The sequence below is a fragment of the Pholis gunnellus genome, assembly GCF_910591455.1.
Source record: "Pholis gunnellus genome assembly, chromosome: 17".
NCBI classification, from domain to species: Eukaryota; Metazoa; Chordata; class Actinopteri; order Perciformes; family Pholidae; genus Pholis; species Pholis gunnellus.
This window is the reverse complement of record NC_136544.1, coordinates 1,497,454-1,508,828: the sequence shown is the minus strand read 5'-3', so window position 1 is coordinate 1,508,828 and position 11,375 is coordinate 1,497,454. Positions and strand designations below refer to the sequence as shown.

General features: G+C 43.2%; 1 protein-coding gene across 1 annotated transcript; it reads right to left on the bottom strand.

The window, feature by feature from the left end:
• Positions 1-260: 260 nt before the first annotated feature.
• Positions 261-8,889, bottom strand: LOC306710051 (pyruvate dehydrogenase (acetyl-transferring) kinase isozyme 2, mitochondrial-like). The gene is made up of 11 exons (XM_079178426.1): positions 8,665-8,889; positions 7,533-7,674; positions 6,119-6,190; positions 5,758-5,945; positions 5,461-5,550; positions 4,247-4,324; positions 4,086-4,162; positions 3,606-3,704; positions 2,339-2,449; positions 2,087-2,200; positions 261-1,793 (listed from the first exon to the last, which is right to left on the bottom strand). Exons 1-11 carry the CDS (start codon positions 8,792-8,794, stop codon positions 1,650-1,652), a joined length of 1,245 nt encoding a protein of 414 aa, XP_079034552.1. The 5' UTR covers positions 8,795-8,889; the 3' UTR covers positions 261-1,649.
• Between the last annotated feature and the right edge of the window lie 2,486 nt (positions 8,890-11,375).

The following is an 11,375-nucleotide window of genomic DNA, read 5'->3' as shown; positions in this document are numbered from 1 at the left end:
TGTTATATAACTCTTGACCGTGTCCAGACCTTGGAATCCGCTCCATTCCAGTTTAACGAGTTCACAATTCTGTCTGATATCAGGCAAATAAAACTCAGTGCCTGATTGGACAGCCTGCACAGTTCATGGCCTGTGAGACACACACACACACATACACACACACACACACACACACACACACACACACTTTCATGAAGACAAACTGCTGCCAGAAACCCTGAATCAGCAGAAATGAATTCACCAAATAATATTGATGACAGAAGGTAAATTAAGGACGATTTATTTTCCAAACATTACTTCATAGATAATAGAAGTCTGTTGTATATACAAACATACAACAGAATATATACACTTCACATGTCAAGGTCACACGTATCTGCAAATACACAGTGAATCACTATATCAGTGATATAAGTGATTATCTATATACAGCTATATGCATACAGAGTCAAACACACCCATTGCAGTTTGGACCTGTTACAGGTCTTCAACAACAAATTGATTAAGATGCGTTCCACACTTTTATCAAAGCCGATTAATGGATAACCATTACTGTCTGCAGGAGACACGTTTACATAACTCTTTGACATTGTTACAGTATCTGCTAAACATTAACCAGATGATCCTGAGTCAGTGTCTGTCTGCAAACCCGTCAAATACCAACGCTTGGTATGTGGCCCCACTCCTCAAACTCTGTTACCCCTCAAGCGTCCCTTTTTATACCTGTCATGAAAAGCTTGTGAGTTCCTGTTTGTTACATGCATAGTGTCTTTTCAAAATTAACTTCCAAGGTAGCTTTACTTAGTTTTTAGGTTTACTTGCGCTACACAAGTACTTGGTTTGGCTTCGGGAAAGATTGTGGTTTGGGTTCAAATAAGTATGTTTACTACTTTACTTTAGTGACGTAACAAAAGTAAAGTAAAATAAGTCAACGGTTTCACATGGGACACCAACAGCGGTCTCCTGGGTGAGAGTCCTGCCCTATGCAGACTTCCTGCTCTTTATCCTGTCAGTTGCTCTGACAGTCTAATAATGATTAGTTGAAAGCCCGGTGGGTCTCATACGGTCACCGAGGGTCACCGACCAAGCTTTGATATTTGATGAGTTGGGAGTGAGAACGATTGAAACATCAGGCACCTTAAAGAAAGACGAAATGTTCTGTTTCTTGAGGCAAAAAGAAAAAAATGCACTTTGTCTGTCAATGTGCACAGGCACTTATGGCCCAATGTTTGTCGGATAATGTCCACAATAAGATATTTTCTTCAAATTGTTCAGCCCTACCATTAGCTCAATTCACCTCTCCATCTCGCCGTGTCTTTCTGGATCTCCACCACTGCGTCTTTGACTATCCGCTATCTTAAACGTCAACCCCGTTGTTCTCTTCCTCTATCCAAACCACACGTGAATAAAAAAAGAGAGAGGAAAGGGAAGAAGACGCGCGCTTGCAATCCAGGAAGTACCCAGACGATCAGGACGCAGACGCTCCGTCTTGTTTTTTTATCTCCTCGGCCACTTTTGGTCACCTCAGCTCCCGTCCACCACCGGGCTGATAGTTCTGGTTCCACAACGCCCCGTCTCTTGACGGACATTTATTTATGGTCAGCTTGTGAGGGTTTGTAGCAGAAGTCGTGTTACAGGTCATGACCGAATCACTTGGAAGCACGGTACACGGCGAGGTCCAGTGGCTCCTTGGAGGGAACGCACCAATCGTCCGCCTCCAAACTCAGCTTGTAGTGACGCAAAGCGGTCTTGTTGAAAACTGGCAGCCTCTCCACTGAGTCCGTAGACAACGCCTAGAGACGGACACAGAGTAGACAATCGATGCAGGGATGCTACAGCAATAACCTTGTTAGCTTCATTTGATTGTTAACTATTTGACACAGACTTTGATTTTCAGTTTTCAATTTATCTTGAAATGCCGTCAGAGAAACAAGTCCTGAAACTAAACCCAGCCAGTGCAATCGTGTTTACAGTAAAGACTTCAGTACATGTACATGATGAAATATAATGACAATAATATTTAGAGAACGGGGCCCTGATCGAGCAATATGTTGGTGCATGAATGTGTGTGTAAACAATACGTTACCTTCAGGTGTATGACCGCGTCAGTGCCGTGACCCTCCATGGAGTAGAGCTGCAAGTCTCCCTGGAAGTAGCGAGTGTAGAGGCGAGAGATGGGCAGACCATAGCCAAACCCCGCCTGCACACACACACACACACACACACACACACACACACACACACACACACACACAGATATATACATATGCACACGTTAGCTCTCCTCGCGTATTAATATTGCGGTTGATTCGTGTGTGTTTGTGTGCGAGCTGCTCACCAGTGGGGCTCTGTGCGTGTCTCCTATGGAGGGTCTGGGAGCTGTGGAGTACATATAGCTGAACAGACGCTCCGTCTTCCTGAAGGGAACGCCGCCTCCTCTGTCACTCATCTGGAGGAGGACAGAGATCACAGAGACGTTATAGGGATGGTTTGGGTATATTTAAGTGTTTAAGTTTGGTTTGTATAAGGTACTTATCCATAGTCAGTGTATTATCTACATTGTATTATCTACAGTGGACGGGGGCAGGAGCAAAACCTATTTTAGCCATCTCAGTTTAGGCCTACGCTATATTTGGAATATTTTCACCGCTTTATCTTTCCGTCAGTCTCACCTTCAGTTTAGTTCCTGGTCAGACAATATTCTAAATATAGCATACACTTTAACTGATGTGGATTTTCTGCTGTCCCCGTCCACAGCAGTACAATGACATGCCCCCGTGTCTAATACGATTACCATTACAATGTCAAGAAAGGGTTGAGATCTCAGTTTGGACACAAAACTCTATTTACCTGGTTAGCATAAAACAGAGCAGGATGACCTGATACGTGTGTGTGTGTGTGTGGGTGTGTGTGTAACTCCACCCTTAACAACCACATTCAGTTTTGTCAATAGCAGGCAATTAGGGCAAGTAGGTATAAAACAATAATGCGCTAGTGCGAGTTATTCCTGTCTAAATATGGACGGATGATGTGCCAGGAGGCAATGATGTCAATAAATAGGCTTGGTATGTGGACGGATGATTCTTGATGATAATGAGTGTTTATGTATCTAATTAAGCAGCTGAACAGAGATCAGTCAGGGTAACAAGAACATTGGGGCAAAGGTCGAAAACGCTTTCAGAATGGGGACAAGAAAAATAAAGCTATTTCAGCAATCATTACATAATCACCTTAGGCATACTTATTATTAGTGTGGCTGTAGTACAGGGAGGATTACTGTGTATTTTGGGGTTAAGAAGTATTAGTCAAACCAACTTTGTTTCTATTCTTGGTTTAACAATTTGGTGTTCAAGTAACACTTTTCTTGTTCATTCAACCTGTGACGTTTCAGAAAGCTTCGTAAATGTTGTATTGATGAATGCTGATGCATTCTGGGGTTTTATGAATGGTATATGCTTGCCTTGCTCTCAGTATAGTCCACGCAGTGCAACAGAAGTACAGTACAAAACTGAGATACGAGGAAATGAAGATACATCACCAACATATTGCCGATGTCAAGTAAAGACGATTTAAGAGTTATATCTGTATTTAATAGAGTCACTCACCTTGATTGATAGGTCCTCTCCACCCAGAGCGACCATGACTTTGATGGGTGGGAGGGTCCTGCTGGCCTCGTGGTTCTCAACGGTTGCTCTCATGGCATTCTACAGAGAGGAAACACGGAGGCTTATCAGCTGTTGGGACCAAAATGTCACGCATTCAGGTCGGTTTTAACATTTCATTTCAAAGGCAAATATATGATATCAAAGGAAGTTCAGTGTATTCTAAAACCCATACTGAACCAATTGCTTAAGTCAGTGAATTCACTGTTGGAATATATATTTATTTTGGATCAATTTAACAACTATGGTGCAGTATTTAGAACACAAACACAAACGTATCTTCTGAACATGCTTATAACAGAAAATGATTGGTTGCTTCTTCATACCAACAGCTGCTGAGGCTCTTACTTGAGGTTTCAGGTTGTTTTCATTTATTTAAACTGGACTATTTACTTTTAGGTAGCGTACAGTATCATTTGTTACCTTGAAGAGTTCAAAGAGCATGTGGTACAGGTGAGATGGGACGTATGAGATGTGGATGGGCTCTCTGCTGTTGTTGGCTAGGGGAGGAAAACAACAGTCAACGCCTAAACGCACACAAACACACATATTAGAAACGGATAAAAACTCTGAATGTGTCCTACCATTCATCTGTCTCAGCTCCAGCTCTGGTGCTCCCAGGTAATACTGCTCACACAGCAACTTAGCGCTCTCATAGGCATCTAGAGAGTGACAGGAAGAAAAGAAAAAAAACTCCATTCTTTGCACCCACATAGACACGATAAAACCGACAGAATGATAAACAGATGTAATAAATAACAAGGTAATCATCGGGATACACATCCTGGCTGATAAGTGTGATGGATCACAACCAGCTGCTCTGACTCGTTCAGCTTTAACATTGAGACTGGCCCGAACTGGATGAGCAGCTGACCAGCTCTAACCCAATTATCAACCTGCTTTATTTAATGATGTGGTTTTTATTTTGCTTCTGAAATGGCAGTTGTAAAATTAATAGAACACAAAAATAGTTTTTAAATGCACTTTTCTCCTTCAAGGTGTTACTATTTTGACACTGTTGTTGGGCACCTAAGAGTAGGCTTAAGACTTTCCTCTTTGATTACATTTAAAGGCTGGCATTTAAAGGATTACATTTAGGGCTGGCTCAGGTTTACAGTTAGGGCTGGCTCAGGTTTATAGTTAGGGCTGGCTAGGTTTATAGTTAGGGTTGGCTCAGGTTTACAGTTAGGGCTGGCTCAGGTTTATAGTTAGGGCTGGCTAGGTTTATAGTTAGGGTTGGCTCAGGTTTATAGTTAGGGCTGGCTCAGGTTTATAGTTAGGGCTGGCTCAGGTTTATAGTTAGGGTTGGCTCAGGTTTACAGTTAGGGCTGGCTCAGGTTTATAGTTAGGGCTGGCTCAGGTTTATAGTTAGGGCTGGCTCAGGTTTATAGTTAGGGCCGGCTCAGGTTTATAGTTAGGGTTGGCTCAGGTTTATAGTTAGGGCCGGCTCAGGTTTACAGTTAGGGCCGGCTCAGGTTTACAGTTAGGGCCGGCTCAGGTTTACAGTTAGGGCCGGCTCAGGTTTACAGTTAGGGCTGGCTCAGGTTTATAGTTAGGGCTGGCTCAGGTTTATAGTTAGGGCTGGCTCAGGTTTATAGTTAGGGCTGGCTCAGGTTTACAGTTAGGGTTGGCTCAGGTTTATAGTTAGGGCTGGCTCAGGTTTATAGTTAGGGCTGGCTCAGGTTTATAGTTGACTTGACTTGTAATGAGATCATGGAATAAAGGACAAGTGTCAGCTGATGTACACCTGATACCACCTCTCTCTCTCTCTCTCTCTCTCTCTCTCTCTCTCACTTACCTCGCGCAACTTCTGGCACGTCACATATGGAGTCGATACAGCCAATGGTGTTGGGGTGGGCGGGGTTTGTGTTGCCATTGAAGACAAGAGCTGCAAGAGAGTTGACAAAGAAGAAATAGTTCTAATTTGAGTATGACTACCATAACTAGTAGTAGTTAGTTATAAGTGTGGTTAAAACAGGTTGACACAATCTGAACTGAACAGAACCTGGCAGCAACTCTAGTGTCCAAACCAGCTGGAAGTGTGCGTTTAGCTTTGTGAGTGTGTGAGTGAGTGTGTGTGTGTGTGGCTGCTCACTGTGCTGGTTGATGAGCATGCGGATGGAGATGCGGCTGGTGTAGAAGCGGTCCAGGAAGTACTGGATGTTGTGGTCGGTAACAGCGTCCTGCTGACCGAAAGCATCTTTGAACTCGATGATCCCCTGAGCCATGGTGGGGACCACCTCGTTGTGCCGGTTTCTGATGGACTCCAAGACCTCCACAAACCTGGGATCGGTGGGTGACGGAAAGAAGAGGGGAGGAAAGAGGAAGAGGACAGGACAGAGGGAGAGGAAGAAGGCAGACTTTAGGCTCGAGGAAAAAGTTGAGAGTGAAACGTTATCCTGTCCAGACTTGTCCCGGGTCTGCTCTTGTTTTTCACATAAGTGTGCTACGCTCACATTTCAAGGACTCTGTGGTCATCGGGGTTCTTGTCCAGAAACTCCAGGATCTCCATCAGGCTCTGGATGTACCTGAGAGAACACAAACACCAGGAGAGAGTCACTGGCTATCCACAGGAGACAGCGGTAGCTAGACACACATGTGATCACATTATCACCACTGCAGCATGGAGGTATTAGCTGTACATTCCTCTGGGCGAGCAGGACAGAAAAACAGAGAGAGGGGGGGGGGGGGGACAGAGAGGATGTAAACACCATCATCCATTTCTGACCCTGACGCACAAGTGTGCGCGTCAAAGAAAATAACTTGCACGTGACTATGGTGCCCTGAAACAACCCCCCTCCCACATACCCACAAACAGCAGATCATGAGCAGCTGGTTAGACGAGTCTTTGGGGTTTCTAGTCTAAAGATAGTCCCAACATGTTTTCCCTACAAAGAAAATCACAGTCTGGTGAGAACTCATTTCCTGTGAGCGATTCCTAGAATGTTCCCAGAGACACCACAGCATGCTGTCAAGATTGTGGAAAACATTAGAGAGCTGCAAAACAACTGTGTTATTTAATACACTGTATAAAAAAATAAACATAAAATCAAACAGCTTAACATTGCAAGATCGTGTCAGTTTTAAAGACCAAAAAATACCTTTTTCCGCATTGTTGTGTGTACCAAACCTCCCAAGAATGGGAACTTTACAAGCCAACAACAATGAGGTCAAAGGTCAGAGGTCACACGTCCATGACAAAAGATGGAACAAGTCTTGAATTAGCCTCAAAAGTTCGAGAACGAATGTAACCAGAGTGTTTTCAGTACGCATCTTCAGGTCAAATGTCACCATGCGAAATACAATCTTTCGACACCTTTCCTAGTTACTATTTTCTTATGGATGATGCTAAAAGTATGACTCTGTTTATACCTCGAAAGTGAGGCTGCTGATCGGAACGTACTGTTCCTCTCAGCCACAATAACAAGCAGGCAGGGCGAGCAACAGAAGAAGAGGAAGAAGGAGAAAGGCGGGGGTTAGAGGGGGAACTGGGACAAAGTTCACCCCCCCTCCCCCCCTCCCCCCCTCCTCCTCTCACTTCTCTGTAATGTACTGACTGATAATATGCTGTGCAGTGTTGGCCTGCTATTCACTCGGAATAGGATTAATAACGTCACAGCTCTTACGTGAGGTCCTACGCTGCAGAAAACAGTTACGACAGTACTTTCAAAGTGTTTCACAAGTCTGAAGGGTCAGAGGACGGTCGGTGCCTGAAGTGAAAACAGGAAAACGATTCAAAGGTGGAATGTCACTTTAAATGTACTTTTGTTACTTGTACATTAATTATAATAAGTTAAACAAGTTAGTGAGTCACATTTTCTCAGAGTCAGTGCATGAAGCTTTCAGTGATAGTCCATGTCTATGCCTCACCAGCTGTGGAGCAGCTGGACCGAGGGCGTGGCCAGCAGCCGGTCCGGCAGCACGCTGATCTCCTTCATGATGTTGGACAAACGGACAGGAAGCTCCTGTCGCAGGAAGACGAACGATGTGCGTTCACAGGCGTTTGTCGTACCTGGAGCACAGAACAGAAGAGGATTACAAATCAATGGAAAAGGACTTGAAACAAGTTATTACTAGTCTGACGAAATAACTCAAGGTCCACTTACTGTTTTTTTACGGTACTTTCAACCACATCTCATGGTCTTGGTGAGCAAATTGAGATGGCTTAGCTTTCATTAACTGACCTAAGTAAGTATGGGATTTCGGCCATGGGGGGTTGGGGATTGTAACTGCCTCAGTTTGAACTCAACTTGCTGATGAAGGCCATGAGATGTGGTTGAAAGCTTTATGAAACTTGGATGTGGACCAGGGTCAAGATTTAGCTAATTCATTATGAATCGAATTATGAGAAAAATGTTGGTAATTAGAACAAAACTATGGGCCTGCATAAAAACTGTTGGTGTGGTTTCACTTTGTTTTAAAAAAGCACAGCCCTCCGCAGAATGATTAATGCTCTGAACCTCACATTAAATATGTAAGAGGGCCACTGATGTAAACATTAATAAAACCCAGATACAGTTGTCCATGAACCACTCCTTCCACGTGGAAGTTGTTTTATGGATTTAGCTGTTTAGTAAACTACTAATTATGCAGCAGGGGACGGCTAAAATAAAGTTGTAATTATAGAATATAACAACAAAAGGAAATGAAAGCCCTGCTCTACCACAAAGGCAGACTGCTCTATACCTTCAGTCTAAAGAAAAAGCAAATCTTATTATTTAGTATTTTTGTACAGTCCCTAACAAAAGTCATTGTCATCATCACCACTCTGAACTGCTTGAACCTGAGCAGCAGCAGCAATGTTCCCACCGTCCTCATAATTAACAAATCATCAAGGTCTCACTAGACACGCGCTGCAGAAAAAATATGAATACAAAAATAAACAAGCGAACGTGCTCAGTCTGGAACATATCAATTCGCGCAGATGTCTCTTTCACAAACACAACAAAGAACATCTCTGCAGGTAAACACAGCTGATCAGCGACAGATCAGGAGTTCTCACCGAAATCCAAGAACTGCTTCATGGACAGAGGAGACGGGGAGAACTTGGAGAAATGATCGATGTGTTTGGGCACGTTGGCCTGCGCCGCTGTCTTTATCAGAGACCGGACGAACCGTATTTTACCCGTCATCCTCAAAACGACCAGAAAAACATACAGGATAAGAAAACGAGGTATACAATCCTTGAGTGACAGCTGAAGGGCGAAGTGGAGGAGTCCGGGAGATGCTGGCGTTTACAGTCTGCAGTCCAAACGCGTGGAACCCGTACTTAATAAATGGACTCAGCCAATGGGAGAGCGCGCGGGGGTGCGGCGACAAGCGAATTGGATCCGAGGAGGAATCCCACCTACATGTACTCTAACAGTAGTAAACAAGCAGGCAAGCGCGTGCGGGTGACCGGGTCACGTAGCGCTTTCCGTAACGTTTCTTCCGTCCGATAAACAGCGCGGATGGAAAAAGTAGAACCGTGTTTTACTTTCATCACGTTCACACAAACAGTAACAGCTGTACAGCACTGCTGCTCCACGTCAGCCCTGTTTACATGGAGGCTGTTTAGAGGACTAACTGTGAGAGTGTCTCTTGTACGACTCAGTGTTTGTTTGTTGTGACAGCCGTAATAGGATCTTGGTCACTGTAGTATTTAAATAGCTTTTTATTGAAATACACAATAAACAAATTGGTTTAAATATTTACTTCAATCAGAGTCTTTCTTAAAATACCTTCAGAATAGCAATAACTGTTAAAAATGAGCATAAGCATTAATATGCATGATATCAATTTGTAGAAATGAATAAAAGTGCAACATCATGTCATAACTGTAACTGTAGACGCAACACACACTCAACAGATTGCATCTGGCGGGCATTACAATGATTAGACATTTCAAATGCAGATGCAAGTTTGCTGTGTGAGTATGCAATGCTTTGTCAGACGGGATCAAGTTTGAACATGTGATATTATCAGTTCCTTTGGTGATGATCTGCCAGGGGAGGTTTTGCGTTTTGGAAGTCTGCACCCCCCATGTGGTTGACCTCGTGGCTCATGGTCTTTCTGAGCGAGGCATCACAAAGTTCCCTGAGAGAGCAGGAGTAGGATTGTGAATTATTTCAAAGGTTGTGCAAACATTTGATGTAATTTTCTAAATTCATAATATTATATTTATTGAGTATACAACAGTGGTATTATTGACCTGTTATTGTCTTATTATAAGGGCAATCATGACAGACCAGTCCAACTGCAGCCACACAGTGTGAACATTCAAACAGAATCATCGTGTTTCTTTACAGAGGTATTCAAATGTCCTTTGAGCAGATAATGGGCCTCATGCACAAAAAAAGAAAATTGTTGTTCGTATTAACTTGATGAAGGTCACCTGTTCAGGAGGAGGTGCACACAGTGATCATTGGTGTAATTAATGCCACTAAATTATTATATAAGTGTACACGTTCCTGTTTATATATGTGTATGGTTACAGCAGTCCAAAATGATCGGAATCTCCCAGCCTGGATGTCATTTGAAAATGAAAGTTTGACAGGTGAACACAATTTATTTCTATATTTCTGTTAGAAGTTTTGTTACGGTGAATTTGGCCGGCATTATGATTAGGCTCACAATGAGGTTCGTGGACCCCTTGATTGACACTTGAGACCCCCTGAAAGTCTTGACAAAAATGTTGGGGGGTCTCTGAAAAAACAAAAGAAAAAAGAAAAGAGATTTGACTTGCAGTTAAATGTCTAGTAAAGAAGCTTGTCCACCAGAATTCACTCTTCAATCTGCAGAACATTTACTATTGCTGTGGTGTTTTCCTCATAGGCTGAGTGTGAATATAGAGGTTAGTTTTATTTTCTTTCTCAGATAAATACTTACCTGGTCTCTGAACGAGCATACCCAGTACATGTTGCTGGTGAGGCCGTCTTCCATATGGAGGTGCGTGGCATTGTTGCAAATTGTCCGCAATGCAAATGTTGCATAGTTTAGGAAACCTACGGTTACCCCTTACAACCTTGAACGCAGTAGATTTTGAGGTGATAGGGTGAAAAGCTGTACAGCGACACACACACACACACACACACTCACACACACACAGACGTTTGAGTCGAGTGTGTGCATCGAGTTAGAGAGAGGGAGACGAGTGTCCTCAGCTGTGTGGAGTCTATTGCATGGTTGTGGTGCAATAGTGGTTGTGTGCGTGGCCTTATTGTTTATGATATTAGCTGTGATGATGTGTATGCAAAGCGTGTAGCCTACAGTTGATTGCATCCATGAACTCTTGTAGGCCTGTATTGAGTCTGGGTCAGACTTCAGCACAATAAGGCTGGAGCACCAGGGGGTCCGTAGAAGAATGTCCTAACCTTGTCATTTACTTCTGGCAACAGAAAAAGTTGCGGGTTGGCCAACAAACATATGTCATCCCTGCAGCACTCTAGGGAAGGGATCTTCATGAGGTTTTTAGATGAAGTGAGGACGCCCTCTTGTGGTTTGAAGTGACCACTGCAGCACTGTGAAGACGCTGTATCCATTTGAAACCGTTATTTAACATGCAAATCTATTTTATTACTGATATACAGTACGTTACACCTGGAGTGAATGGAAGACTGAGAATGAAATATCATTTTGAACAAAGCATTTACCTTTAAAACCAGACATTTTATTTATACAACAATTCATTGTTAAAAAATATATATATATACATATTCCAGTTTTGGAGCATTG